The sequence below is a fragment of the Vulpes vulpes genome, chromosome 15 (genome assembly GCF_048418805.1).
Source record: "Vulpes vulpes isolate BD-2025 chromosome 15, VulVul3, whole genome shotgun sequence".
Lineage (NCBI taxonomy): Eukaryota > Metazoa > Chordata > Mammalia > Carnivora > Canidae > Vulpes > Vulpes vulpes.
The window spans coordinates 93,202,151-93,229,404 of record NC_132794.1 but is presented as its reverse complement, the minus strand read 5'-3'; the positions used below and the strand labels follow the sequence as shown (position 1 = coordinate 93,229,404).

The window sequence follows — 27,254 nt, the reverse complement described above, 5'->3', positions numbered from 1 at the left end:
TACACCGGGAGCCCGACGTGGGATTCGATTCCGGGTCTCCAGGATCGCGCCCTGGGCCAAAGGCAGACACTCAATTGCTGAGCCACCCAGGCGTCCCAGATGTTTGTTTTTTTCCACACTGGCAGCATGGAGCCCAATGCGAGGCTTGAACTCACCACCCTGAGATCAAGACCTGAGCTGAGATGAAGAATCTGCTCAACCAACTGAGCCACCCAGGTAAAGATAGTTTAAAACATCTATGAGGCCTGGGTTGAGTGGTTGAGCATCTGATTCTTGATCTCAACTCAGGTCTTGATCTCAGGATCATGAGTTCAAGCTCAGCACTGGGCTCCATGCTGCTCACAGGGAGCCCACTTAAAAATATATAAAAGTAAAATAAATGACCTTTCCTTGTCAGGAAAGCCTTTCTAAGAATGTTACAAAGACTAGAGAATCATAAAGGACAAGTATGATAAATATGACTACATAAAAATTTAAAATTCCTTCCTGGCAAAAGTTGAAAGACAAATAGGAGTCAGGAGGCACACATCCAACAAGCCAATAGCCTCAGTCACTTCAAATGCCCTTCACCCCAGACCAGGAATTGGAAACTCATCTCTCCCCACTGGCTGGCATGTAATATCTCCCTCCTACCCATGTTTTCAAGGAGAGGTGCCAGAGGCACTCATTTGTTCTGACCTTCACCCAAAGACACCTCAGGGGAACCCCGCTGCCTACCGACGGTAGCTGGTGGGAAGCCTTCTCTCAGCAGAGGCACCAGTGACCCTGTGTCCCCATCTCTCCGCTCCTCTTCCCTCCCTCTCAACCTCTCTCCACTAGGTAGCGCTAGATCTCCACTGGAATCCTCTTCCTTCCCGGCAAACATTTTGCAGGGACCCTCAAGTCAATCAAAACATCTTTAACATGTTTACAGGTTGCTCTTTTTCTCTCTTTCAAAACAAAGAGCTTTTTTGGGGGAGGTGAGGATGGGGGAAATACATGTCCTTACAGCTTCCATCAGCTACTTCATTGTCAAGAAAATGTATTGGTGAGGAAATTAGCCCCACTCTTCAGCCACTGAAATATTACCCTCTGGGCATTTCTGGCTTCCCTAAGGCCACTTTCTCATCTTTCATCCTGACCTGAGACTGGCCTTCCGGAGGCGCCCTCTCCATCATGGTGGCTAGAAGGTCAAATCTACCAACAAATACTCTCTTCCAGAACTTGGGAGAATCTCCCCAAACTTAAGCCAAGTGGAGGTCCTCTCCAGAACACTCCAGTTCACAGAGATGCCCCACTGGCTGCATCTAGTGCCTGATGCAGGCACCTGTGTGTGCCCAACCCCAGCACAGCACCTGGCCCTGGGCAGATGCCCAGTGAACAGCTGTTGCCATGTGGCTAGAACTTGAGGGTACGTGTAGCCAGTAAAGGGGCACTTCCTTAAGCTTGCCTGTCTGAGCACCCTATCACCCTCAGACCTGGGGTTTGCCACTCCCAGCCCAGCTGTCTTCCCGCAAGCACCTCTACATCTACCCAAACTCAACGGGCAAGTTCAGAACTCTTATGAGTTGTGTGGGCAGCCAACAAGAGAAGGGGGGCCTCAGAGCCACTCTGGTCTTGGTATTTATTGAGTAGAAGTGGAATCCAGACAATCCAACTGTCTGGGTTCCTCTCTCCCCAGATCAAGCCACCTATGTTTGCCCCGTCTCCGCATTTGGCCCAACATCTAGGGCTGGATGGCACCCCTGGCAAGATTTCCATGCCAGAAAACCAGCCCCCCACCCCAAGCAGGGACTAGAAACAACTTCGTGTCAGTTTGCTTAGAAAATCCACGTGCTCATCTTGTTATGTGAAAAAAGAGAGAGAGAGAGAAGTGAAAATAATATTACCAAACCAAGCTTATCTCTTTCTTCTGAGAAAGGGAGTTAGAAATGGACTATGAACCAAGGAAATTGTTCCACATTCTGTAAACTGTGGGATAAAGACCAAAAATTTAAGTGTAGAAGAATATTAATGTTTGAAATGGCATATGTTGTGTTTGTCATGTATTTTGATACAATTTTGTAATAACATTTCTCAATTTGTGTATGGAAACCTGTTTTTTAATTCCGTAAGTCCACTACCCAGACAGCCTCTTTTATTCTTTTTTCTTTTTCTTTTTTTTGGGAGAGGGGGATCAAAAACAGGCTTGGTTTTTTATGCACAGAACAGCTTATTTACAACCCCATATGTGGATATGTACATAGCAATACAGGAGGCATTTACTTCCATGGTAGGCATTATATAAGTTAAGATCATAGGGGCACCTGGGTGGCTCAGTCAGTTAAGCATCTGCCACTGGCTCAGGTCAGGATCCCCGGGTCCTGGGATGGAGTCCCACATCAGGCACCCTGCTCAGCAGAGAGCCTGCTTCTCCCTCTCCCTCTGCTGCTCCCTCTGCTTGTGCACTCTCTCTCTCTCTCTCTCTGTCATATAAATAAATAAAATCTTTTTAAAAATTAAGATCATAAATATGAGGTAAGACCCCCATGGGCACAAAACAGCCTTTTATTGATTTTTTAAAAGATTTTATTTATTTATTCATGAGAGACACAGAGAGAGAGAGAGAGGCAGAGACACAGGCAGAAGGAGAAGCAGGCTCGCTGCAGGAACCCAATGTGGGACTCGATCCCCGGAATCCCGCGATCATCCCCTGAGCCAAAGGCAGACGCTCAACTGCTGAGCCACCCAGGTGTCACTTATTGATCTTTTAAAAATAAAATTCATATGTACCCATTGTTTGAAAAGTCAACAACTGGGGCACCTGGGTTGCTTAGTTGGTTAAGCATCCGACTCTTGATTTTGGCTTGTCATGATCTCAGAGTCCTGAGATAAGGCCCCAGGTCCAGCTCCATGCTTGGAGCCTGCTTAAGATTCTTTTCCTCTTCCTCTGTCCCTCCCCTACCCTTCTCTTTTAAAAAAAGTCAACAACACAGAAAGGAAATGGAAAGAACATAAAAGTCCCTTCTCCCTGACCACCCAATAACTGTCCATATCTCTTGTGTATCCCTCCAGCAAAAAGATGACAGGATACCAAAATTTTTACATATTTATATCGTTTTTACTTAGAAGGGATCATACACTATGCACAATACACTAAACTGCTTTTTAAACCTACCCAAAGATCTATTAACGATCTTTTCATATGAACACACATAAATTTGCTTCGTTCTTTTAATAGTTGCATAAATCCCATTTTACGGCTGTGACGTAATTTATTTAAAGGAGTTTTGGTTGTTTGCAGTTTTATTGCCATTCAGACAAAGCTGTAAGGAGTATTCTGTTCGTTTATCTTGGAGACTTCCAGGCAAATCTATCCATAGGACAAATTCAGAGCTGTGTAGTTGTTAGGCCAAAGAGCATGTCTATTTAAATTTTTGCTTTAACTATATCACCAAATTGTCCCAGAAAAGCCCTACAAACTTGTACTCTTAACCATCAGTTTGTGAAAGCAGCTGTTTCCCGAAGTCCTCATTGACACTGGAAATTATCACCCCTTTAGTTTCCAACAATGTGGTAAGTTTAAAGAGGCACCTGCTTATTTAGATTAGTATTTAATTATGTGTGAGACTTAGAATCCTTGCAGGATCTTCGGCTACTTGTTTTGTTGTGATTAGCCCATTGATGTTCTTTGCCCATTTTCCCAGAGGATGGTTCACTTCTCTTTTTTTCTTTTTTAAAGATTTTATTTACTCATGAGAGAGAGAGAGAGAGAGAGAGGCAGAGGGAGAAGCAGGCCCCATGCAGGGAGCCCGATGTGGGACTCGATCCCCGGTCCCCAGGATCACAACCTAGGCTGAAGGCGACGCTAAACCGCTGAGCCACCCGGGCTGCCCCGGATGGTTCACTTCTTTTATTGATTTATATGACCCCTCTGCAAATTAGGGAACCTAGGCCTTTGAGTGGCAAATGTCTTTTTTCATTTTGATATTTTTACTTTGTTTATGGGTATTTTGCCCACCGGAGTTGAGGCCTACGTTAACCATCTTCTTCAGACCTATTCACTTCTGTGCTGTTCACCAAGGTCTTGCCTTGACTCTGATAATAAATACATCCATCTACATTTTCTGTGGAAGTGTTATGGTTGTAGTTTTTATGTTGAAGTCTCTGAGCCATTTTGAATTGATTTTGGTATAAAGAATGAGACGAGAATTCAGCTGAAGACTTTCTCAGATGGTCAGCCAGTTCTCCCCAGGCCATTACTTACCTCTCTTCATTTTCATCCTCTTTCCAGTCCTTGAAGGGCCACGTGGCTCCATGTAGTCACCAGAGTGGAACCCACAGAAGTACCACATTGATTTTCCCCAGTCTGCCACAGACAGACCAGAAGGTCCCATCACCAGGATCCTGCAGACACCTCTGTCATCAGGATAGAAGAGAAGACCAGCTCTTAGAGATGGAAAGGGCACCATTGGGACACACCTCCAATGTCTTCCTTTGGAAGGAAAAAGAGAAAAAGAAACCTCAGGGGAGATTGTACTCACTACAGAAATAAGAAAGAGAGCCACACCTGGATTTCTAAAGACACATAACTTATGCACACCCTCTATAGATGTTATAACACACACATGAACCCACAAGTACAGATACGCCCTGACACATGCGCATGCGTGTACTCACACACACTCACACACTTCAGATACACTGAGTTTCTCTAATGAGGGTACATAGACCTAAAGAACCCTCTCAGTCCCAGGAACTCCAAGAGTGGTAAAGCCAGTGTTTCTCAAATAATATCCATATTCCTGTTAAAGGAAAAAAAATCTGGAAGACCCCCCCACCAAGATATCTCTGCAAGACCCTCAGAAAATGAAGAGAAACCAAAGACTTGTTCTATGCAGATCTTCCTTTTTTTTTTTTTTAAGATTTTATTTATTCACTTGAGACAGAGAGGCACTGAGAGAGAACATGAGGGGAGAGGGAGAGGGAGAAGCAGACTCTCCGCTGAGCAGGGAGCCCGACATGGGGCTCGATCCCAGAACCCCAGAATTGTGACCTAAGCTGAAGGCACAGGCTCAACCATCTGAGCCACCCAGGTGTCCCTTATGCAGATCTTCCAATCACAAGTTAATACATATTGAAAACTGCTAACAAGATTTATGTCACCATTTTTTTACGTCACCATTTAAAATGAAAACAGGATTTGAAAACATGTCCCCAGCATTAAAAGACCCAGAATAACATAGCCAGAGACCCTTGGGGTGGGGTAGGGGTTTACGTGAAGGCACAATCATGTAGCAAGTCTGCAATTTCAAATCCTCCCACACATGAAAGTAAAGGAAAGCTCTCTCAGATTCTTTGCTCTCTTTCTGCCTCTTCTGATTCAGCAGACGCCGGCTCCTGGCAACAAAATATGATCCTCCTCCCCTTTTACCTTATTCCATAACCCCTTTGAATTTTTCTAATAGAAATCGTTGTGGTTGTACTGGGAAATTTCTAAAATCATTGCTCTAAGCGTAGGTACTTAAAAAATATAGAATTTTTAAAATGTGAAGCTACACCCACACTCTGGAAAATAGTATCTCTTTAAGTTGTGGTGGGCTGACCTGGGAGCTCTGGGTCACCTCCCAGGTTGGAGCTGTGAGACATAACAGCTGGGATAACCTGGGAGAGAGACCCTGTCTCAGTTTCCTGCAATGTTCTCCCAGAAAGATTGTTTGCTTTTTTTCTGGGGGCTCCCTAGGTTATCAGGGGCTAGTGGCTCTTAGGGTCAGCAGCCCAGCAGGTGTGCAGGGCCTGGAAGGCATGGAAGGAGGATCCCAGCTTCTGCCTAGTTCTGTCCCCACCAGGCTGTTGCAACCTTCAAAAGGCGTCTGTCCAGCCTCTCTGGAACCCACAGCCACCTGAAGAATGTGGCAGTGGCCGTTTTCAGCTACATTAGGAGAATGAACCAGGCTAGAGGAGTTTCTCACTCAGTTTCTCACACTTGCATGCCCCTGACGGCCCTCCCACCTTCACCAGGTCCCTCCCCATTTTCCCTCACACAGGTAATCCTGTCTCACAGGACCCAGACGAACACTCTCATTATGCAAAATACAAATAATAAATAAGAACCAGGTTTCTGTCTTTACCTCATCATAAGTATAGACTGCACAAATAGGTATGAAATTTGCAGAACATAGGCTGACTTGAAAATACAGACTAAGTGACTTATACAAAATTTATTTTGCAGGCCCAGGGGTCTCTCAAACAGCTGGGCTGTTATCCTTCAGAAAGGTGAAACCAGGGATCCCTGGGTGGCGCAGCGGTTTAGCGCCTGCTTTTGGCCCAGGGCACCATCCTGGAGAGCCCGGATCGAGTCCCACATCAGGCTTCTGGTGCATGGAGCCTGCTTCTCCCTCTCCCTGTGTCTCTACCTCTCTCTCTCACTGTGTGCCTATCATAAATAAATAAAATAAAATAAATTTTAAAAAAATTTTAAAAAGAAAGGTGAAACCAGGGGAAAAGGATGCATCTCAGAGCTGTGGCCTGAGCTGCTGAAGGCCTGAGCTGCCTCTCCAGGACGACCCCATTGCTGCTGTCGCTGGGTGAGTAGCGACACGCAGTGGCGAATTCATGGTGGGTAGCGGTTCTCCCAAAGAGCACCAGGCAGGCCAGCTGGCTCTGCTCCGTGTGGGCCCTGCAAAGAGTCTGGAAGGACCTACACCAATGCAGGGGCAGGGAGACTCTGGGGATTGCAGTGATGGCAACATGTTCATGTTCTTTATTTTTAAATGTTTCATAATGCTGTGATTAATCAGAAAAACTGGAGATTTTTCTCAGAGGTATTTGAGAATAGAGAAACAAGGCTGCTCCATGTCCCTGCAGTAGTCCAGGCGAGTTCCACAGAGATGGGAGAGCTGGACCAGGTCTCTGAGGATGAGCATACAGAAGGATGTTCACCTCCTGTGCCCCCAGGGTTGGTGGGAAGTGGCCTTCATGACCATCAGGACCCTGGGTCTGAGAAAAGGACACCTGGGCTGACACATGAACTTGACTGAGGCCATCGCCCCAAGCCCAGGGTGGGTGCAGGTCCAGGTTGGACAGAGCAGGGGTCAGTGGGATCAGGATCATCCCAGTCCTTGAGGCTTTCTCTGTCTCAGAGGTCACCCTGGGCCGAGCCAGGGAGCCAGAGAGGGTGAGTAGCTGGGGTTTGGCACTTCACCCATCCCCTGTCCACTCTCCAGGCCCAAGGCCCCCTGACCCATGACCCCAGGAACAGAGTCCTGTCCTTCTGGGGCACCCTCACTCCTCTCCTCAAGTGAGGCTGCCAAAGTCAGAAGTGGGGGCCAGGAAGACAAGGGTGCTAAGGGGTGGACAGCAGGTGAGGGGAAGGGAAAGATAAAAAGAGGAAGCAACCCGGAGAGAGGGATGGCGACAGAAAGACCCCCAGAAAGACACATGGAGGGACACAAAGAGTCACACATACACACTCTCTCTCTCTCTAAGGAGGTAGAGTCCGAGAGACAAAGACAGAATGAGAGAGAGAGAGAGGGAGAGACAGACAGAAATTAGGGCAGGACCTACATTCCACTCACTGGCTTCCTAGAAGTGTGGATAGGGAGGCAGGTGCAAGCCAAGTGGTGGGCAGAGAGGTCAGAGCCAGAGATCAAATAAAGGGGTCTAGGCATCAGTATCCCAGAGAACAAACATCTGCTGTCACTTGCTATGCACTCAGCACCATGCTAGATGCTACAGAGAAAAAAGCTGCAGGCCACATCCTTGCCCACCCCCCATCTCAGAGGAGGATTAATAACAGGCTGAGGCAGCTTTTCAGGGACCAAAGGGGAGGTAGAGGCTCCCGCAGAGCTGAGGTCACCAGAGTGGGGCTTGGTGACAGGGCTGCACTTGAGCTGCATTAAGAGCAGATTCAAGGAAGGGGCAAGTGTGGTTGAGTAGGAAGGATGGTGTCAGCAAAGGTGTGGAGGTGGGGCATGTGTGGGTACAATGGGAGGGCCTTGAATGCCAAGCTAAGAAAGCTGAGGGAGCTCCTGGTCACACCTGAACACACGAGTGATGTGATAGAAGCTGTGCTTTAGAGAGACCTGGGCTAGTCAGTGGCCAGACCTGCAGACAGCAAAATAAAACCGAGAAGGTCACAGGCACCCACTGACCCCTCCAGCACCTTCTCATGACACCTGCTACCTGATACTGCATTCCAGCAGCCCCAGACCCCTGGCCTACACTGAGCTGTTCTCACCTCCATGCCTTTGCCCATGTGGTGTCTGGCAGGAAGGCCTTTCCCTTCCACAGCCCCTAACCCAGCAAATACTGAAACATCATTCAGACTCTTCTCAAGGGTCTTCTCTTTCAGGCAGCCTTGAGGCAGGCGCCAGTGCCCCCTGGGTCCTCCCAGCGTGAAAGTCATTGTGAAGTCTCCCTAGGCTCAGCTGAGTCAAATGGTGTTTTGGACCAAAACCAGAAAATAGAATCAGCCCCATCAGCATCGGTGCCTTACCACACCCCAAATTTGCCTATCCACTCAAAGAAGCCCCACCAGCTGTCAGGCCCCAGCATCCAAACCCCGAAGACAGGAAGGCATGGGCTGGGGAGGGTGGAGTGACAGGGCAGGGAACATTTGCCTAGAGGTGCTCTGGGCTGGTGTGGCACAGAGCAGTGACTGTTTCCTCCAGAGAGGAGGGGAGTGCCACTGGGGGGCACTCGGGGCTGGCCAGGGGGCCTTCGTGGAGAGAGATTGCCTCCGCCTGACATCCTTGGCTGGGCCCCAAGAGGCTGAGCTGGGGGCTGGACATCACCCCTTCCTTGTCCCTTGGAAAAGAAGACCCTCCTCTGCACCCCCCTAGCCCCCAGAGCCATCTGGATTTGCTAGGAAGGTGGCCGAAGCCTCCCTGCTCCCCCGACGGCCGCCCACCCCCAGCGGGCCTGAGCCATGGAAAAGTTCCGCATGCTCTTCCAGCACTTCCAGTCCAGCTCAGAGTCGGTGATGAACGGCATCTGCTTGCTGCTGGCCGCGGTCACCGTCAAGCTCTACTCCTCCTTTGACTTCAACTGCCCCTGCCTGGCGCGCTACAACACCCTGTACGGCCTGGGGCTGCTGCTCACACCCCCCCTCGCCCTCTTCCTCTGCGGCCTCCTCGCCAACCGGCAGTCGGTGGTGATGGTTGAGGAGTGGCGCCGGCCCGTGGGGCAGCGGACCAAGGACCCAGGGATCATCAGGTGCGCTCCCACACCACCCACAGTGGGATTGTCAGGGCCCCCCCCCCCAGTCCCTGCCAGGTGGCTCCCAAAGCCCAGTGATCCTTATGGGTATTGGCAGGGTTCCCCCATGCACCCCCATAGGCACTATCAGGTGTGCCCCCAGTTGGGAAGAGGAGGAGCCCACAGGGGCTCTTCAGCCAGTTTCCACTCTGGAAACAGGTATTTCTGTTCCTGTCGTTTGTCACCCTTCCATGGCCGGTGCTGGAGACCCATGGATGTTATAGGATTCCCAGGTTTTGTGCAGGTCACATCTGTTCACTGGCCATGAGTTATCACTCAGTATGTACATGAAGGGCCATCCCGTGACACGCACAGCCAGGTTGCCCACATCGTAGGAGGCGTGATTGGCTCCAAGGCTGTGTTCCCTCTACCTGTGAGCTCCCCGGGGCCAAGGAATGTCACCTGCTGAACCGCTGTGTCCTCAGAGCCTTGTACCTGCTGGGGCACTATATCAAAATCAGTTGATGGACTTTAGTAATTCATAATGCTCCCTGGCCAATATTGAGCACCACCTTGGTCCCATGCTCTGTGCCAAGTGCCATGTGTACACAGCCTCTGAATTCCTACCTTGGCCCTGAGAGGGCTCCAGGATTAGACCCGTTTTCCAGGATGAGGCGCCTGAAGCAGAGAGGGTGAGTAACTCAGAGCTTCCACAGCAAGGAAGAAGCATGGCTCAGATTCAAACACAGGTGGACTCCCAGTCCAAGCTGACACCACTGCCCTGAGTGTTTTGGACAAAAGGTCTAAGTGCTCTAGATCTGCGGGCAGTGGCAGGAGGGGCTTGGGGATTTCAGCCTACTGATCTCTATTTTTCCCCTAGTCTTGGTATGCACAAATGCAGTGTTCTCAAGGGTATGTAATGTACAGTCATAACAAGTCCCCAGTTCCACCTTCTAACCTCCTTGCCCCTAGAAAACACCAGATCCACCCCTATCCATGATGCATTTATAATTCATTGCTGGGTGGGCCCTGCGCCCTTATACACACCCCCAGCATACACCATTTTATGGTTTGTACACAGTCCAAGTCAGAAACAACACCTGCGTACCCTGCTCAGCAGCCTCTGCTTCATGTTGCACTGGGGGTCCTGTGCTCCCTGTGATTCAGCCATGTGACAAGGGTCACACACACTGGCCATGCCCTTTGCCTTTTCCCCTGTGGCTCAGGGAGTATAGCACCTCCAGACCTGGAGGGAGGTGTCTGAGGCACTGCCTCTAGAAGGATTATTGGGCAGGGCTGTCCTCATTTAGGCTCTCCCCAAAAGCAGCTCTGGGGAGAACGTGATCGTGAGTGGGCGCCTGGGGTCAGTCCTTCTGGGGACCCTCTGAGAACACAGATAGAACACAATTCTCACCCAGAGTTTAGGAAGATGTGGTCTTTATCCACCAGGCCCCGTCCCTGTGAATTGAAGGTTGACTAGGGTTGTTAACTCTCCAGGCTTCTAGTGACCCCCTCTGGGAGCAGAGACTCCTCCAAAGCCCTCAGGCAGAGCCATGCAGGTGGTTGAGGTCAGAGGCCCTCACCAAAGATAGAAGTGCCTCTGGCATGGGCAGGGCCTAGAATAGGGGGCCTACCAATTCCCCAGTGCTCCCATCCTGGGACTGCAGGCAGGACTCTCCTGATCTCCTGGGGCCCCCAGCCCTCCAGCCTCTCCGCCCTCTGCTGCCCAGACCTCTGATGTAAGCTCATCAGGTATCTCCTAGCCCTCCTGGGAAGTCCATCCTTGCCTTTCTCCTACAGCCTTCCTGCTGCAGCTGAATTCCGGCCACCTTCGTGACCCTGCCTTCCTCTACCCCTAGGTATATGTGTTCCTCTGTGCTGCAGAGAGCACTGGCTGCCCCCCTTATCTGGATCCTACTGGCCCTCCTTGATGGCAAGTGCTTCGTGTGTGCCTTTAGCAGTTCTGTGGACCCTGAGAAGTTTCTGGACTTTGCCAACATGACCCCCAGCCAGGTGCAGCTCTTCCTGGCCAAGGTACCCTGCAAGGAGGACGAGCTGGTCAGGGACAGCCCCGCCAGAAAGGCAGTGTCCCGCTACCTACGGTGCCTGTCCCAGGTAATTTGGGTGGTTCTCTCCCAGCCCCAGAAAATCTCCTGCTTTGTTTTCTGAAGGGCCTGGGACGAGGAGGTATGAGTGGTTCCCTAGGGCCCCTCTCTGCTGCTGGAAACACAACCAAGGAGCGGATGACCCCTGGGAGGATCAGGAGCATAATCCCTAAACAGGACTCCATTGGGCCTTAAGAAGCACACACTTTGCTATCAACATTAACTCACCCCAGGGCAGAGACCAGGTGCCCGTACCCTCCAGAAGTCAGCTAGTTCCATCCCCAGGAAGCTAGATGACAAAAGCCCTGGAGATACACTGCTCTGCCCTGCCCCCCACCCCATAGGCACATTCTTGCCACCTCTCAGGAATAATACTAATTACCATTTATTGAGCACCTATGTATCAGGCACTGTGTTAAGCATTTCATACGCATTACTTCATTTATTCTCAGAATAACCTGATGAGATGGGTATAATTATTATCATCCCATTTTGCAGATAAGGAAACTGAGGTCCTGAAAGTTTAGTTCACAGACCCAAGTTGCACTGCTCACAGGAGACAGGGCAGGGATCTGAAGTGTCATCACTCCAAGCCCTCTGAACCACCTCACTGCAATGCAGGTCCTCCCCAGGCCCCTAGCTCCCTACACTGGCATCCATTCCATCACCCTGGGGGCAGACTCCAGCCCCACCCCCCAGCCCAGACTCCAGATTCCTCCCAGAGGCCAGTTGGGGCTGGGTCCCCACAAAAGTATTTACATTAACCCATCACATGCAGAGCACGGCTGGGGCTACAGGGAATAAAAATACAACCCAGCCCTTTGTGGGAGCCAAGACAAGTGCATGATGGAGACAGGACCGGTGCTCAGGACACGTCTGATTCTGGGTCAGACTCTGCCTTAGCCACATTACTCCCCCATCTAGGTCTCAGCCTCTCAAAATCAAGGGAGGTTTGGACTCCTCCACGTGGATGAGCCCCGCAGGCTTAAACTCTCTGGGCTCTCACTAGTTCACCAGAAAGAGCATTGAATTTTCAGGCACACCAAGGTTTGAATCCTGACTCAGATGTAGGTTATCGGGCACATTAAATGCTCCTCACGTGTAAAACACTCACATGACTATTTTACGTTGGTAGGGGGAAGGGGAAATCCTGAGAGAGGCCAAATAAGAGAGCTTTGTAAACCAGATCTACAAATGATAAGGGTTCATATGTCTTTGTGACTTAGAGGAGTGATTTCTCTGCCCCAGGAGCACACAGTTGCTCTGGTCTTAAGCACAGCCTTGGAGAGACTAAAGCTTTGGGTGGGCAGAGAGGAGGTAGGGAGAGGCGTTGGGCAGGTGTGGGCTCCAAACTCAGGGAACTCTTCAAGTCTTTCCTCACCCTTGCCCTGGAACACTGTCCCCTGTTTGTATCCTATATAACTATTACTCAACTTCCAGGTCTCAGCAACCACCCCACTGTTCCCTTGAGTCCTCAAGTTCAGATTGGGTGTCCCTCTTCTGTATTTCCGTGACCCCCTATACATCTCTCAACATAGCATTCAGCCAATCTATCTATCACTGTTTCCTTGTTTCCTCCACTAAAGTGTGAGGTCCCCAGTGCCTCTTCCAAAATATAGGACAGGTGGCTGCATAGATGGGATGCATAAGCACCTGTGAGGATAGGTGAAGGACGGGATAAAAAAAAAAAGGATGATGGATGGATGGATGAATGAGTGGGTGGATGATGGGTGGGTGATGGGTGGGTGGGTAGATGGGTGGGTGGAGTGTAAGGAGGCAAAACTCTGCCTCCATGCATCTTAGGTTTCCCGCTGAGACTCTAACAAAAAAGTTAACAGGAGGAAAACCCAGTTTATTAATGTGCCCAGTGCATATCACATGGGAGAAACCTAAAACAAAAAAGAGTAACTCAAAGTGGTGGCTTAGAACTGCAGCTTATCTGCCATCTTCAAAAAGAGCAGTGCCTTTGTAGAACAATGACAGGACGAAGGAGAGCAGTGTCTGGCTCCAAGGGCAGAAATTGTGGAAGGTCAATAGATGACCAGAAGCTACGTGAGGTTTGTCAGCAGATTCCTCTGGTGTTGTCTCTGGGCAGATAAGAATTGTTTCCTAGTAAAAGGAGAATATATTTCCTGCCTTTAGGCACAAAAGAGGAGGGTAAAGAGAACTGTTCCTAGGGTTGCTGCTTCCTGTCTTCCATTCAAGATAATTTTTATGTCAAAGAGGCATATTTTGGGGTAACATTCTGGTTTCCTTCAGGAAGAAGGTTGGGAGGATGAATGAAGGGTGGGTGGATAAATGGAAGAAAGGATGAGAGTATGGAAACATGAGTGGATGGGTAGGAGGATGTATGATGTACAGACACAAGGTCCGAAGCGAGGATGGCTGGATGGGATGCTGATAGATACATAGGTGACAGGATAGACCGCTGAACCAATGGGTGGAGAAAGAGTTGGACAGACGGATGGATGCAAGGATGAGACTGAATGCAAGTGAGGATGGGTGGAGGTGGTTGGTAGGAGGGATGAGCAAATGGGAACATGGATAGATTTGGGGAGAGATGGGAGGGATAAGGAAAGGGAGAGACTTTGGAACACCCTTGCCGCGCTGTATAGCACCCGGCCTCACCCCTGCCCCCCAGGCCATCGGCTGGAGCATCACCCTGCTCCTGATCATCGTGGCCTTCCTGGCCCGCTGCCTGAGGCCTTGCTTCGACCAGACAGTCTTCCTGCAGCGCAGATACTGGAGCAACTATGTGGACCTGGAGCAGAAGCTCTTTGACGAGACGTGCTGTGAGCACGCGCGGGACTTCGCGCACCGCTGCGTGCTGCACTTCTTCGCCAGCATGCAGAGTGAGATGCGGGCCCGCGGGCTGCGCCGGGACACCGCGGGCAGGCGCCCCGAGCCCCCTCTGATGCCCAACGGCCCCGACGGCCTGGATGGCGACGGTGGCAGCAAGGCCCACCTGCGGGCGGTCTCCAGCCGGGAGCAGGTGGACCGCCTCCTGAGCACGTGGTACTCCAGCAAACCACCGCTCGACCTCGTGGCATCCCCTGGGCTCCGGGCAGGTGGCCTCAGCCACCGCGCCGCCACAGTGGCCCTGGGCACCAGGCTGCCCCAGCACACTGACGTGTAGAGACCCTAGCGGGGAATGCCCCCCTAACAACCATCTGGGGCCTTTCCGGGCTATGGGGACCCCCAGGCAGGGCAACCTAACCCTTGCTGGGCTCCTTCCTCAAAATGGCTTGGCCTCTGGCCGAATTTCAGGCTGTGGCCTCCAGCATGCTCTAAGGCAGGGCTTCACAAACTTTAAGATGCTCACCGTTGCCCGGAGCTCTTGTTAAATGCGGATTCGGATTCAGTGCATCTAGGACTAGGTCCCATATTGCATCTCTGTCAGGCTCCTGGGTGATACACTTGTGAACTAGCAAGAGTCTAAGTAGATCTGCTGTGCATTCTGGATCCTAGATGTACAGATTCTAAATTAAAAATAATAATATAATAACATCTAACATGTTTGCCATATGCCAGGCATTGTTTTAAGGTCTTTACATATGTAACTCGTTTAATCCTCATGATAACCTCATGAAGTAGGATGATTATTAGCCCCATTTTAGAGAAGAAAACTGAGGCCAAAAGAGGTTAAGTTGCTCAAGGTCACCCATGGAGAAGCTGGAATTTGATCCCAGGAGGCCTGGCTGCTACAGAAGTCTCAGCCCTCTAGATAGTTTGTGTATTTGTTTTCAGCGCTCTGGTTGGGTTTCCTGCAGCTTCCCCTGAGTTTCTCTGAGTAATAACTAGCAAGTTCCAGGTGTGTGGTGCAGGGAACAGATCTGAAAATCAGGGCAGGGGTGGGCCCAGACATGCCCACACTGACCAAGCACCCCAGGTGATTTGATAAGTGCCAATGTTTTGTTTTCTTTTTTAAGACTTATTTAGTTATTTATTTCAGAGAGACAGCAAGAGAGCAGGGGAAGGGCAGAGGGAGAGGGAGTGTCATACAGACTCCCCGCTGAGCGCAGAGTCCAATGTGGGGCTGGATCCCACCACTCTGAGATCATGACCTGAGCTGGAACCAAGAGCCCAATGCTTAGCCGACTGCACCATGCAGGCGTTCCAGTGTTTAAGACCTCTGCGCCAAGTGTGAGTGTTGGGCCTGGCTAGGAAGGAAAACCCTTGAAACACCAGGGTTAAGTCTTGCTGGAAGAACTACCACTCAGGCTCTGGCAGCCCAAACAGGAAAGGTGGGGAAGATCTAGCCTCGGAGCAACTCTGGACCTCTGCCCCTCCCTGATGACTCATTCATCTCTCTCTCTCTCTCTCTCTCTCTCTCTCTCTCTCTCTCACACACACACACACACACACACACTCACACACACACACTCACTCACTCATACAAACACATCCTGCTATGGCCTCCATCAGCACAGATGGTAACCACAGATATGCAAAGCTGAGTTCCCCCCATGCTTTTCTGGTCCTCAGGGCCTGGAAGGCAGTGCAGGAGCCCCTGGATGTCCCCCTGGAGCCCAGCCGCCCTCCATATCAGGCAATCTCTGCTCTCCTGGGCTCTTGCCAAGAGACTTGTATGACCAGATAATCTTTGCAGCTCAGCCTCCCTCCACCTACTGTGCTGTGGTCAGACCATGCAAATGTCTGAAACAGAGCGTGATTTAACCAAAGTGTTAGCAGGGATTGAATGGGAAGGAAGAAGAGGGATCTTAGAGATAGCCCAGTCAGCTCAGGGTAAGGGGCTTAGGGACCCCACTTTGGGCTGCAAGGAAGCAGCATTTGGCCCAGTAAAAAGTCACTGACTGCAGTCAATACCCTACCTTCTTGTACTGTGCACTTATAAAGCACCAAATGCACAGAAAGCATTGTGCCAGGAAATAGGAAAGAAAAAATACACGGATGATGTAACCTGCCCTCACGGAGCTCACTGTCATACAGGGACAGAGCTGGATACAGAAACAATTATAACCAAAGAATTATACCAAAGAAAAATGTATAAGTGATATGATAGAGGCAAGCCATGTGCCACAGAGATTTAGCATGGAGAAGAATGGCTCCAAGCTGGGGGATCAGGGAAGGCTCTTTTTGAATGAGTCTGGAAGGAGAGGGAGGGTTTTGACAAATGGAAAGAGAGTTGGGGGTGGGGCCACAGGGCACCTACAGGGAGGAAACAGCAAGAACAAAGGCAAAGAATTGGGAAAGGAGGCAGCATATGTGTCACTTATTCATTTAGCAAATATTGATGGAATGCCCAGAGTGCCAGAGAATAGGGCAGACAACATCTCTCTTTTTTTTTTTAGATTTTATTTATTTATTCATAAGAGACACAGAGAGCGACAGAGACACAGGCAGAGGGAGAGGCAGACTTCTCACAGGGAGCCAGATACAGAACTCGATCCCAGGACCCCGTGATCACGACCTGAGCCAAAGGCAGACACTTAACCTCTGAGCCACCCAGGCATCCCAAGAGCTCTTTTTTCTTTTTTTAAATTTATTCATGAGAGACAGAGAGAGAGAGAGAGAGAGAGAGAGGCAGAGATACATGAAGAGGGAGAAGCAGGCTCCAAGCAGGGAGCCCCATGTGGGACTCCATCCTGGGTCTCCAGGATCACGCCCTGGGCTGAAGGTGGTGCTAAACCACTGAGCCACTCGGGCTGCCCAAGAGCTCTGTCTTAATGGCATTTCCAGTCTGGAAGGGAGAGATGACGTGATCTAGTGAGCACACAACCAAATGCAGAGGTGTACCGTTTAGCCTGGTGAAAGCGGAGGAGCTTGGCTAGGGGGCCAAGGAGCCCACTTCTGATGAGTCCCATCAAGAATTGCTCCCGATGGGCAGCCTGGGTGGCTCAGCGGTTTAGCGCCGCCTTCAGCCCAGGGCCTGATCCTAGAGACCTGGGATCAAGTCCCACATCGGGCTCCCTGCATGGAGCCTGCTTCTCCCTCTGCCTGTGTCTCTGCCTCTCTCTTTTTTATTCTCTCATGAATAAATAAATAAAATCTTAAAAAAAAAAAATTGCTCCTGAGCCCTGCATCCCATGACACATTCTCTGGCTCCTCGGCCCTTGACAGCCCTCAAATGTGTCCTTACCCTTCAGTCCCCAAATGATGTGGTTTCCAATTCAAACCTCTTTGCCATTGTCCATCCACCATTTGCTCACATCCCATGAGAGCGAGATGCCTGGAGCAGTGCATGCCACCCAACCAGGGAGTGAGGGACATGGCTGGAAGGCTCCCACCTGCTCCCAAAGACCCTCATCTCCCTGGAGAGCAGCCATCATGAGTGCCCAAGCTCATCACCCCAGCCCCAGCCAACTCTGGGTGGTACCCCTCCTGACCATGCCCTGCAGAGAGGGCCTGTCTCCTGGGAGACACAGTGGCCAGCTGGGCAAGGCAGAAAGGTACTAGAAGCTGCCTGGACAGCTGCAGTTCTGCAAGGAAAATGAGTCTTGGGAGTTTAGGTCAGGACTGTGGCTTGATCCCGCAGGCAACTAGACATGAGAGGCAACTGCATGCCCACAGGTCAGGAGGAAGGACACGGCATGGATGTTTAAGCTGCAGGAGTGGGCAGGGCCAGCAAGAGAGAGACTTGAATGAGAAGAGGAAGGAACAAGAACTTCAGAGCTTTGAAGGAGAAAGAGGGGGCAGTAAATGAGAGAAAAAGGAAAAATCACAGAGGAAAAGTCCCGAAGAATGCCAGAGACAAGTAAATTTCACAATGGGGGAAGGCTACACAATAAATCCAGAGCTTCAGGGAGATCCAGGAGTGGGAGGACTAAAGGAATATCATTGGTTTTTGGTAACTCTGTAGGGCAGAGGACTGCTCACCCAGGAAGGTGTCCTGGCGAGGCAGATGGGGCAGGGGTTCTGTAGGATTCATATAAATCCGTGGGCAGTGCCTAACCCCTGCCCCCCAACACACCCCCAGGGTTATAAAGGACAGGTGGGAGGTTTGGAGCTTGCCCTGTTTTAGGATACTGATGTGGGAGGGACCCTTAGCACCCCAACATAGGAAGAGGCATCAGGACCTGAAAAGTATGACGAGAATAGAGGAATCATGTCCATGCTAACACGCTTCCACTTCCAGGGTGCCATAGGAGGTAAAGGAGTTCTCTGCTGACAGCCTGACTGCCTGGCCCTTTGAGGCCAAATGAAATGACCTGTCCTTATCTCTGCTTGATCTGCTCTGCAGGGGGGAGGGCAGAGAGGGCTGTAGGATGGGGAGAGTGCCCCTGAAGCTCTAGAGGAGAGCAACAGAAAGTGGTCTGGGTGGTAACTGGTAGCAGGGCGGAGGTGACATTGGTTGTTACCATGGTAATGAGCTTTGAGTGGGCACCAGCCCCTCCTGAGCACCCCTCCTTGCACCCAGCCACCCTTCACATGAAGGAGGACCTGCTCTTCAGAACCTCCCCACCCTGCTCACAGAATCCAATCTGGTGGCAAGCCCAGAGCCAGAGTGACAGGACTATCTCCTCTCTGTGTCTGAATTCCTCCCTCACTGAGCATCTACTAAACCAGCCACACTGGGCTGAGCATTAGGAACACAGCAGTGAACGAAAGAGGCATCGGTATCGGCTTTCGACACACACTTGTGCTCTCCTACGCAAATCAGAGATTTTCCTAGAGGTTCGGCACCCACTCTCCAGAGGCCCCCTTTGCATGCTACTTTTCATGCCACTCTTCACTCCTCCAATCCGGAGGGGACTCGGCAGCACTGGCATGGGTGTCAGGACAACTCCTGGGGGCAGGAGGTGAAGGGACTGGTGCTCATCCCACAGTGGTAGCCGTGGCTGAGTTTGTCACCCAAGACATCCAAAAGTTTGAGCAGGGACATGACATTCCTGTTTTCCATTTATACCCAGTCACACTCTAGGAGCTACAGGGCAGAGGCGAGAAAGACACAGAGCACTGCTAGCTGCACCACTGAAGACCATACTGCAGCAGATGAGAATGGTGGGCCCCAAGTCCGCCTCCTGGTCCCTGGAACCTGGGAGTGTGTTACCTGCAAAAGGGACTTTGCAGATGTGATTGTGTTAAAAGTCTTGATGGGGAGACTATCCTGGATTAGCCAGGACTACCCATGCAATCAGGGTCCTTAGAAGAGGGTGGTGGGAGGATCATGGGAAGAGAAGTGACACAGAAGCAGAGGCCGAAGCGACGTGGGGTTGTGAGCCGGGAGATGTGTGTATCTTCTCCAAGCCGGGGAAGGCTGGGAAATGGATTCCCCCCTGGAGCATAGCCTGCCAGCACCTTAATGATTTTTAGCCCATTGTGACCTCTTTCAGACTCCTGACTGCCTCATCCCTCCCGCAGAACTATGAGAAAATACACTTGTGTTGTTTTAAGCCAATGAACTTGTGGTAATTTTCTATAGTAATAGGAAACGAATATAGATTTTCAAAATGCACCACTGATGTTCAAGTGCAGAATTGATCATTATTACCATTCCCAGGTTATAAGGGTCCTCTACTTGAGAACTCGCTGGGGGCCCAGGGCTGCACTCAACTCCTCCCTGCAGCAGCCCCCCTAAGGCTCACCACAGCCTGAGAGGTAAGCTCTTTAATTCTCCCTGTTCCACAGATGAGCAGCCTGTGTCCCTTCTGTGGTCGCTGACACAGTTCTGGCCTTAGCTATGACTCAACAGGCCACTTCCACCTTCTCCCCAGTAGGAGAGAGGTTCCTAATCTTCCCATCCCAGTGGATCAACACACTGATAACACTGGTACAATACACTGAGGCAAACTTAGGGGCTTTGGAGACATCTATACAGGGCCTGGTGGAAAAAAAACATTACATCTTCCTTATATAATGATGGTAAGAAAAATGTAGTACAAAGTACTAGGAAAGTTATTAAATACTGAATTGGTATAAAACATCCTAATGAAGTCTCCCAGATCTCTCAGAATGAGAAATATGAGCTGGCTTCAGTGAGCACAATTTTTTAACATCAGATTTTTTTTTTTTTTTTGCTTGAAATAATCACAGGCATTTCCTATTCGAGGCTCTTTTCTCTAATTGCGATATAATTGACATATAACATGTTGGTGTCAGGTGTACAACGTAATGATTAGATATTTGTATATATTGCGAAATGATCACCACAATAAGTCTAGTTAACATTCATTACCACACACAGTTACAATTTTTTTTCCTGAGAAGAACGTCTAAGATCCAACTTTCAAATATGTGATATAGAATTATTAACTATTGACACCAAGCCATATATTACATCCTCATGACTTATTTATTTTATAACTGGAAGTTTGTTTTGACCTCCTCCCATTTATCCCACCCCCACGAAGGCTTTTTAATGACGATCTTTTCAAAAATTTACAAGAGTTTGAATGGTATGTAAAGAATCTAACACACATTTACTTGGAATAACTAAACAAAATTCTTGTGATAATAATAGGCTTAGAATCCAGTTAAACTGGGTTTTGGAGGGATATTTGGTTTTGTTTGTTTGTTTATTTATTTATTTATTTATTTATTTATTTATTTATTTATTTATTTATGAGAGAGAGAACATACACTGTGGGGGACAGAGGGAGAGGGAAAAGCAAACTTCCCGTTGAGCAGGGAGCCAGATGTAGGGTAGGGGGTTGTGGGGGTCAGGGGTGTGCGGATCCCAGGACCTTGGGATCATGACCCGAGCAGAAGGCAGACGCTTAACAGTATGAGCCACCCAGGAACCCCACGAACCAAACCGTTTCATATCAAGTTTTTTTTTAAGATTTTATGTATTTGTTTGAGAGAGAGGGAGAGAGAGAGAGAGAGAGAGAGAGAGAGAGAGAATGCACATACACAAGCAGGGGGAGAGGGAGAAACAGGCTCTCCACCAAGCAGAGAGCCCTATGTGGGGCTTGATCCCATGACCCCGGGATCATGACGCAAGCTGAAGGCAGGTGCTTAGCTGACTGAGCCAACCCAGGTACCCCTATATCAAGCATTTTTTTTTTAATGTTGAAGTTAGAATTCGCAGAGAATGTGTGCCACATGGCATATAGTAAAAAAGAGGTTAGAACTGATAGCCAACTTGGATGCCACTAAAAGGGCACATGAGCTACAAACAAGGAGCCATGTCCAGTATAGAAAACAGAGATTCCAGGCAGCACCTGGAGCCATACTCCTGGGCTCCTGCACCACCCCACCTGGAGCTGGATGGGGTGCCAGCCCCTCAGAACCCTTGTCTTCAGCACACCTTGATGTTGCAGTAGATGTCTGGGGGCAGACACCTCTTTGGCTGGATCTCCCTCATCCTGCTCTCCACCTGTGGGTGCACCTCTGGAGAGCCCCCAAAAAGGGCCCCCCAGGGGCCACCAGCCAAGGTGCTCCAGTCTGAGGACTGAGGAGGGCAACATCCTTCCCCATCAAATTCTACTTGTGATTCACTAGCATTTCCATCCAAACTAGTAGAACAGTTGAACCTGATTCAGCCAGAGGAGGAAAGCCTAATAAAACTTCCCTCCCCCTCCTTCCCTAACTCCCATCTAGTCTGAATTCATTCATTTTTTTTAAAGATTTTATTTATTTATTCATGAGAGACATAGAGAGAGCAGAGACATAGGCAGAGGGAGAAGCAGGTGCCCTGCAGGGAGCCCGATGCAGGACTTGATCCCAAGACCCTGGGTTCACGACCTGAGCCAAAGGCAGATGCTCAATCTGCCTCAATCACTAAGCCACCCAGGTGCCTCCTAGTCTGAATTCAAATCCCACTCCTCCACCTACAAGCCATGGGAACTTTAGTTAGTAACTTAACTTCAGTTAAGTTCCCAGGTCTGTAGAATGGGGACAGTAACACCTATCCCATAGGATTGTATGAGTGCTACACAGGGTGATGCCTGTGCAGTGCTGGCATCAGGCCTGACACAAGGGAAGCCCCAGACAGTGGTATTCTTGTGGGTCATACAGAGACACACAAAGACCTCTCCTATGGTCACTTGCACACATGCAGATACACAGAGGCCCAAAGCCACAGGGAGCTCACACATGGGCACACACAGGGACACACAGATCTGAAGGCCCCACCTGGCCTCCCCATCCAGGCTCTTGCTCTGCTTCAGCTCCATTTGGTTGGAGCTGGATCTGACCTGTTTTTCTGGGAGAGCTGGCAACATCAAAGGGAGTCCTTTAAGCTCCACCTCACTTGGATATGGTGGTGAAGGGGCCCTGGCCTGGTTCCCCAGATACTCTGCAGGCCACAGCTCCAGGCATGAACCCCACAGCACCACCCCCTTAATTTCTGATCTGGGGGAGTAGAAGTAGAAGATGCAGTCAGGAAAGGATGTGTCATCCACAGTCCATAAACACACAGACACACCCACAGAGACACAAGCAATCAGGACAGATTTAAATATTAAAAGCAACAGGACAGAAAAGCACCTGCATTATGCTCACAGGCATAGCTCCCTGCCCAGCCAGGAGGGGACCTGGCAATCTTGCAGATTGCAATCCTCCGGCTCCAAATTCAGGGATTTTTGTACTATGCCAGCCTGCATTAGCACTATCTCCTCTACCACCACCGCCACCACCATTGTCCCCACTGTGACCAGCATCACCACCCCCAACAGCATTGCCATCCTCAGCACTACCATCACTACAACCACCATCACCAACACTACCCCATCACCACCGCCACCACCATCACTGTCGTCACTACCTTCTACATCACTGTTTGAACTGATGGAGGAGCCCTCATGAACCCTGATACAGCATGGAGGAAAGACCCAATGGGAAGGGTAGAAGAAGGAAGTAGAAGGTCAAGAAGCTCAGGCCCTGCCACAGCCCTGGATTCTCGCAAACTCCAGCTCTGCGGGAGACAGTGTCTCCCCAGCCTGCGTCTGAGCCTCCTTCCCTTCCCTGCCCCCCCCAGAACCGGTCTCCAGCGGGTGTGGCCCTCGTGGTTCCCCAGTGCCGGAGGCGGCCGTGCAAAGAGAAGCCCGGGAGGGGAAGGGACGGGAGGGGCAGGACCCTGGCCGCACCCACAGGATTGGCTGACTTGCGCCCTCGCCGCCAGCCCCTGCCTAGACGGTTTCCCAAAGAGACAGTGGCCTGAGCCACCGCCCGAGCTCTGGCCGCCTCAGCCATGAGGTGGGCACCCGGCGGGCAGAGCGGGCCCCGGGGGCCACCCTGAAGCAGCGGTGAGGAGGGCCGAGGCCGCCGGGCCCCGTAGGGGGCACCATGGACAAGTTCCGGATGATCTTCCAGTTCCTGCAGTCCAACCAGGAGTCCTTCATGAACGGCGTCTGCGGCATCATGGCCCTGGCCAGCGCCCAGATGTACTCCGCCTTCGATTTCAACTGCCCCTGCCTGCCGGGCTACAACGCGGCCTACAGCGCGGGCATCCTGCTGGCGCCGCCCCTCGTGCTCTTCCTGCTCGGCCTGGTCATGAACAACAATGTGTCCATGCTGGCTGAGGAGTGGAAGCGGCCGCCGGGCCGCAGGGCCAAGGACCCCGCCGTGCTGCGCTACATGTTCTGCTCCATGGCCCAGCGCGCCCTCATCGCACCCGTCGTCTGGGTGGCCGTCACGCTGCTGGATGGCAAGTGCTTCCTCTGTGCCTTCTGCACCGCCGTACCAGTGACCGTGCTAGGCAATGGCAGCCTGGCCCCTGGCCTGCCTCCACCCGAGCTCGCCCGCCTGCTGGCCCGGGTGCCCTGCCCCGACATCTATGACGGCGACTGGCTGCTGGCCCGCGAGGTGGCCGTGCGCTACCTGCGCTGCATCTCCCAGGTGAGGGGGCAGCACAGCCTCGGCCTGGGTCTCCCCTCGCAGCCCAGGGTCCCTCTGGCAAGGTCCAATCCCCCTCCTCTTGAAATGAGGCTTCCTCAGGGCACAGTCATGTTTTCCCGATAGATTGGAGCTTCCCAGGCTGGGCTGGGTCTCCTCTCAGAGAGGAGCTCTTTGGGGCAGGAGCATACCTTCCCAACTGAGGCCAGGGCTTCTGAAGGCAGAGCTGTGTGTCTTCTCTGCATCAGTGCTGTCTGGAAAAAGTACGATGGCTACCTCAGTCCCGAGGCCTCTGTCCCTAGAGTGGACCCAACAGCTCAGCCAACCCCACATTCTCCATCCTGAGCTCCAATGGGGAAGCCTGGCATATATATTTTTTAAAGATCTTATTTATTTATTCATGAAAGACACAGAGAGAGAGAGAGAGAAGCAGACACACGGGCAGAGGGAGAAGCAGGCTCCATGCAGGGAGCCTGACGTGGGACTTGATCCCAGGTTTCCAGGATCAGGCCCTGGGCTGAAGGCGGCACTAAACCTCTGAGCCACCCGGGCTGCCCAAGCCTGGTGTATTTGCATCCTTTTCTTCTTCCAGGCTGAGGCAGTGGTGAGGCAGGTGGGTGGCTGGGCCATTTGGGTACATTTCCCTGCCAAATGTCCCCAGCAGGTGCCTCCCTGCTCAGGGAGTGGGATCCAAGGGTCCTGGTGCCCCTGGAAGGGAGGGCTTGGGTGAGGGGGATGCACTGTTGGGATGTGCCCTAAAGGTAGGGTTGGAGGGCCCACTGACTGGAAATATAGAGCTTGGTCCCCCCAGCCCCACTCCTTTGTCTTCTGGACCCTCTGGACCCTCCCCTGTCTAAGCCCCCAGGCCTCCCCTGCAATCACTGCAGCACAAGAAGGAAGCAGCAGCATGTCCTTACAGCAGATGGACCAGGGGCTGTCAGGGAAGGGGCAGGGAGCCAGGGCTAAAGGAACACTCTGCTCCGGCAAATCCAGACTCCTGGCTCCCTGGCTCCAGCCCTCCTGTGGGGCCCACGTCTCCACCCAATGCCCCATGTGAATGTCACACTCTGAGTGTACAAGCTCTGCTTCCCTCCAAACCACTTCCTCCCTGTGGGCACTTGTGCTATTGTACCAGGCCTCAGGGCCTGGGACAGCTGTCCCTCTGCCTGACCTTTAAACCACTGCATCATGAACTAAGAGGTCCCCTAGAGGACAGACTGCCTGGCCTATAGACATGTTTTGCCTGGCCTGCTGAGTGAATTCAGAATTCAGTCTTGGAATTTTGGAAAACCAGACATTTTCACATAAAGATCAGATTCTTGGCTGTATTTGAAATCTGAGGAGACCCAGCTTCATGGGGTCCACATTTCGTCTATGACCAGCACATGGGTTTTCCCCCAGACCAAGCTCATGCAGAGCAGCTTCCCAGCCCGTATTTGCTCAGCCTCAACCCCTTGACCCCAATTATAGACATTTACCCGCCCCTCACATCCTGATCTGACCAAAGGCTTCTCTGTGTAGCTGGGGGCTGATCCGGGAGCCCAGGTGAGGAGAGCCTCCTGCCCCATGCCTGACGGTGAATTATTGGCAGATTGGATCTAGCGCCCAAATGTCTAGTGCTCTTCAGCAGAGTTCGAGCAAGTGTCTTGTTTGTTTCTTGAGGGTCCAGCTCAGAGCCCACATAGAGGCTCGTTTAGTGCTGGCTACCAAAAGGCAGACAATACCAGGAGCCAGAGAAGACATACAAAGCTCAGAAGAGGAAGGGTCACTATGGCCCTGGGAGGTCAAGGAAAAGGCCTATGGGTAGCAAGGGCCTATTGACATGATAATAGTGGCTAATGGTTACTGAGCACTAACTATGGACCAGGCACTGCACTGTTCATGATCACATTTAGTCCTCACAAAAACTCTGTGAGAATGGACCATTAGCAGCCCCATTTTATAGGTGGGGAGACCAAGGTATCTAACAGAGAAGTTAGATACTTTGCTCCTGGTCAACTAGTAAGGACTGGAGACAGCGTCCAAAACCAGGTTGCCTAGTTCCAAGGTCTGCCCAGTTAACTCCTGTGTATTCAGTGCCAGGCCTACACACGGGCATTTTACTCGCAGGATCCCATTTCCATGAGATGGTGTATCTATGCCCATTTGACAGAAAAGGAAAATGGAGTTCAAGAGGTGAAGTCATTTACCCCTCAGTACTCTTTTCCCTAAAAGCCCTGATCCAGAGTACTTGGGGATTTTAGACAGGCTTGGGGGGGCCGGAGGGCAGTGCCAGTCAACTCCCCCCTGTCTCCCCTGCAGGCACTGGGCTGGTCCTTTGTGCTGCTGACCACACTGCTGGCCTTTGTCGTGCGCTCCGTGCGACCCTGCTTCACACAGGCTGCCTTCCTCAAAAGCAAGTACTGGTCCCACTATATTGACATCGAGCGCAAGCTTTTTGATGAGACGTGCACAGAGCACGCCAAGGCCTTTGCCAAGGTCTGCATCCAGCAGTTCTTTGAGGCGGTGAACCATGACCTGGAGTTGGGTCATGCCCACGGGGCACTGGCCACGGCCCCTGCTGGCTCAGCTGCCCCGGCGACCACTGACGGGGCTGAAGAGGAGAGGGAGAAGCTGCGCGGCATCACGGATCAAGGCACCATGAATAGGCTGCTCACGAGCTGGCACAAATGCAAGCCGCCCTTGCAGCTGGGCCAGGAGGAACCACTGATGGGCAACGGCTGGGCAGGAGGCAGGCCCCGGCCTCCACGCAAGGAGGTGGCCACCTACTTCAGCAGAGTGTGAACCGTGGCCAAGTGAAGAAGTGGGAATGGGGTATGAGCCCACAGCCTCTCAGACCCCCAAACCAGATGGAAAATGAAGCCTGCAGGTGTGGGTGGTAAGCCCCTAGAGCAGACCTATGCGCCCAGGCATTCACCTGCCCGTAGAAGCAGGAAACTTGGAGCTGGAAGGGGACAGCAATCCTCCAGCTGTGACCCAGCAGTATTAGTCAGAAGGGTTCAGAACTGGCTGGGGAGGGACAAGCCCCCACCTGCCCAGCCCCTCTCCAGCCACTTCAGCCCTGCCTCACTGTCTCCTCTCAGGTCCTACAGCCACTCTGGCTGTGAATTTTTACAACCTCTGTTCCCTCATCCTCAATTCTCAGGGAGTGGGAGGGCGTCCAGCTGCCTCACAAAGCAGGAATCCTCTGCTTTTGGTTAGGCTCCTGAATGAGGCTGAGAGTGGGTTGTAAGGACATGGCACACAGCTTCACCT

General features: G+C 51.3%; 2 protein-coding genes across 2 annotated transcripts; both read left to right on the top strand.

Annotated features, from left to right (window-relative positions):
• The first annotated feature begins 8,628 nt into the window (after positions 1-8,628).
• CALHM3 (calcium homeostasis modulator 3) lies at positions 8,629-14,770 on the top strand. Its single transcript, XM_025995784.2, has 3 exons — positions 8,629-9,174; positions 11,016-11,271; positions 13,903-14,770. Exons 1-3 carry the CDS (start codon positions 8,888-8,890, stop codon positions 14,395-14,397), a joined length of 1,038 nt encoding a protein of 345 aa, XP_025851569.1. The 5' UTR covers positions 8,629-8,887; the 3' UTR covers positions 14,398-14,770.
• An 8,680-nt stretch (positions 14,771-23,450) lies between these two features.
• CALHM1 (calcium homeostasis modulator 1) lies at positions 23,451-26,783 on the top strand. The gene is made up of 2 exons (XM_025995771.1): positions 23,451-24,002; positions 26,301-26,783. Exons 1-2 carry the CDS (start codon positions 23,451-23,453, stop codon positions 26,781-26,783), a joined length of 1,035 nt encoding a protein of 344 aa, XP_025851556.1.
• The last annotated feature ends 471 nt before the right edge of the window (positions 26,784-27,254 follow it).

Coding starts and splice junctions, on each gene's coding strand:
- CALHM3 (XM_025995784.2), top strand. CDS start 8,888: ATGGAAAAGTTCCGCATGCTCTTCCAGCACTTCCAGTCCAGCTCAGAG. Junction 9,175..11,015: donor AAGGACCCAGGGATCATCAG/GTGCGCTCCCAC, acceptor CTCTACCCCTAG/GTATATGTGTTCCTCTGTGC. Junction 11,272..13,902: donor ACCTACGGTGCCTGTCCCAG/GTAATTTGGGTG, acceptor CCTGCCCCCCAG/GCCATCGGCTGGAGCATCAC.
- CALHM1 (XM_025995771.1), top strand. CDS start 23,451: ATGGACAAGTTCCGGATGATCTTCCAGTTCCTGCAGTCCAACCAGGAG. Junction 24,003..26,300: donor ACCTGCGCTGCATCTCCCAG/GTGAGGGGGCAG, acceptor TCTCCCCTGCAG/GCACTGGGCTGGTCCTTTGT.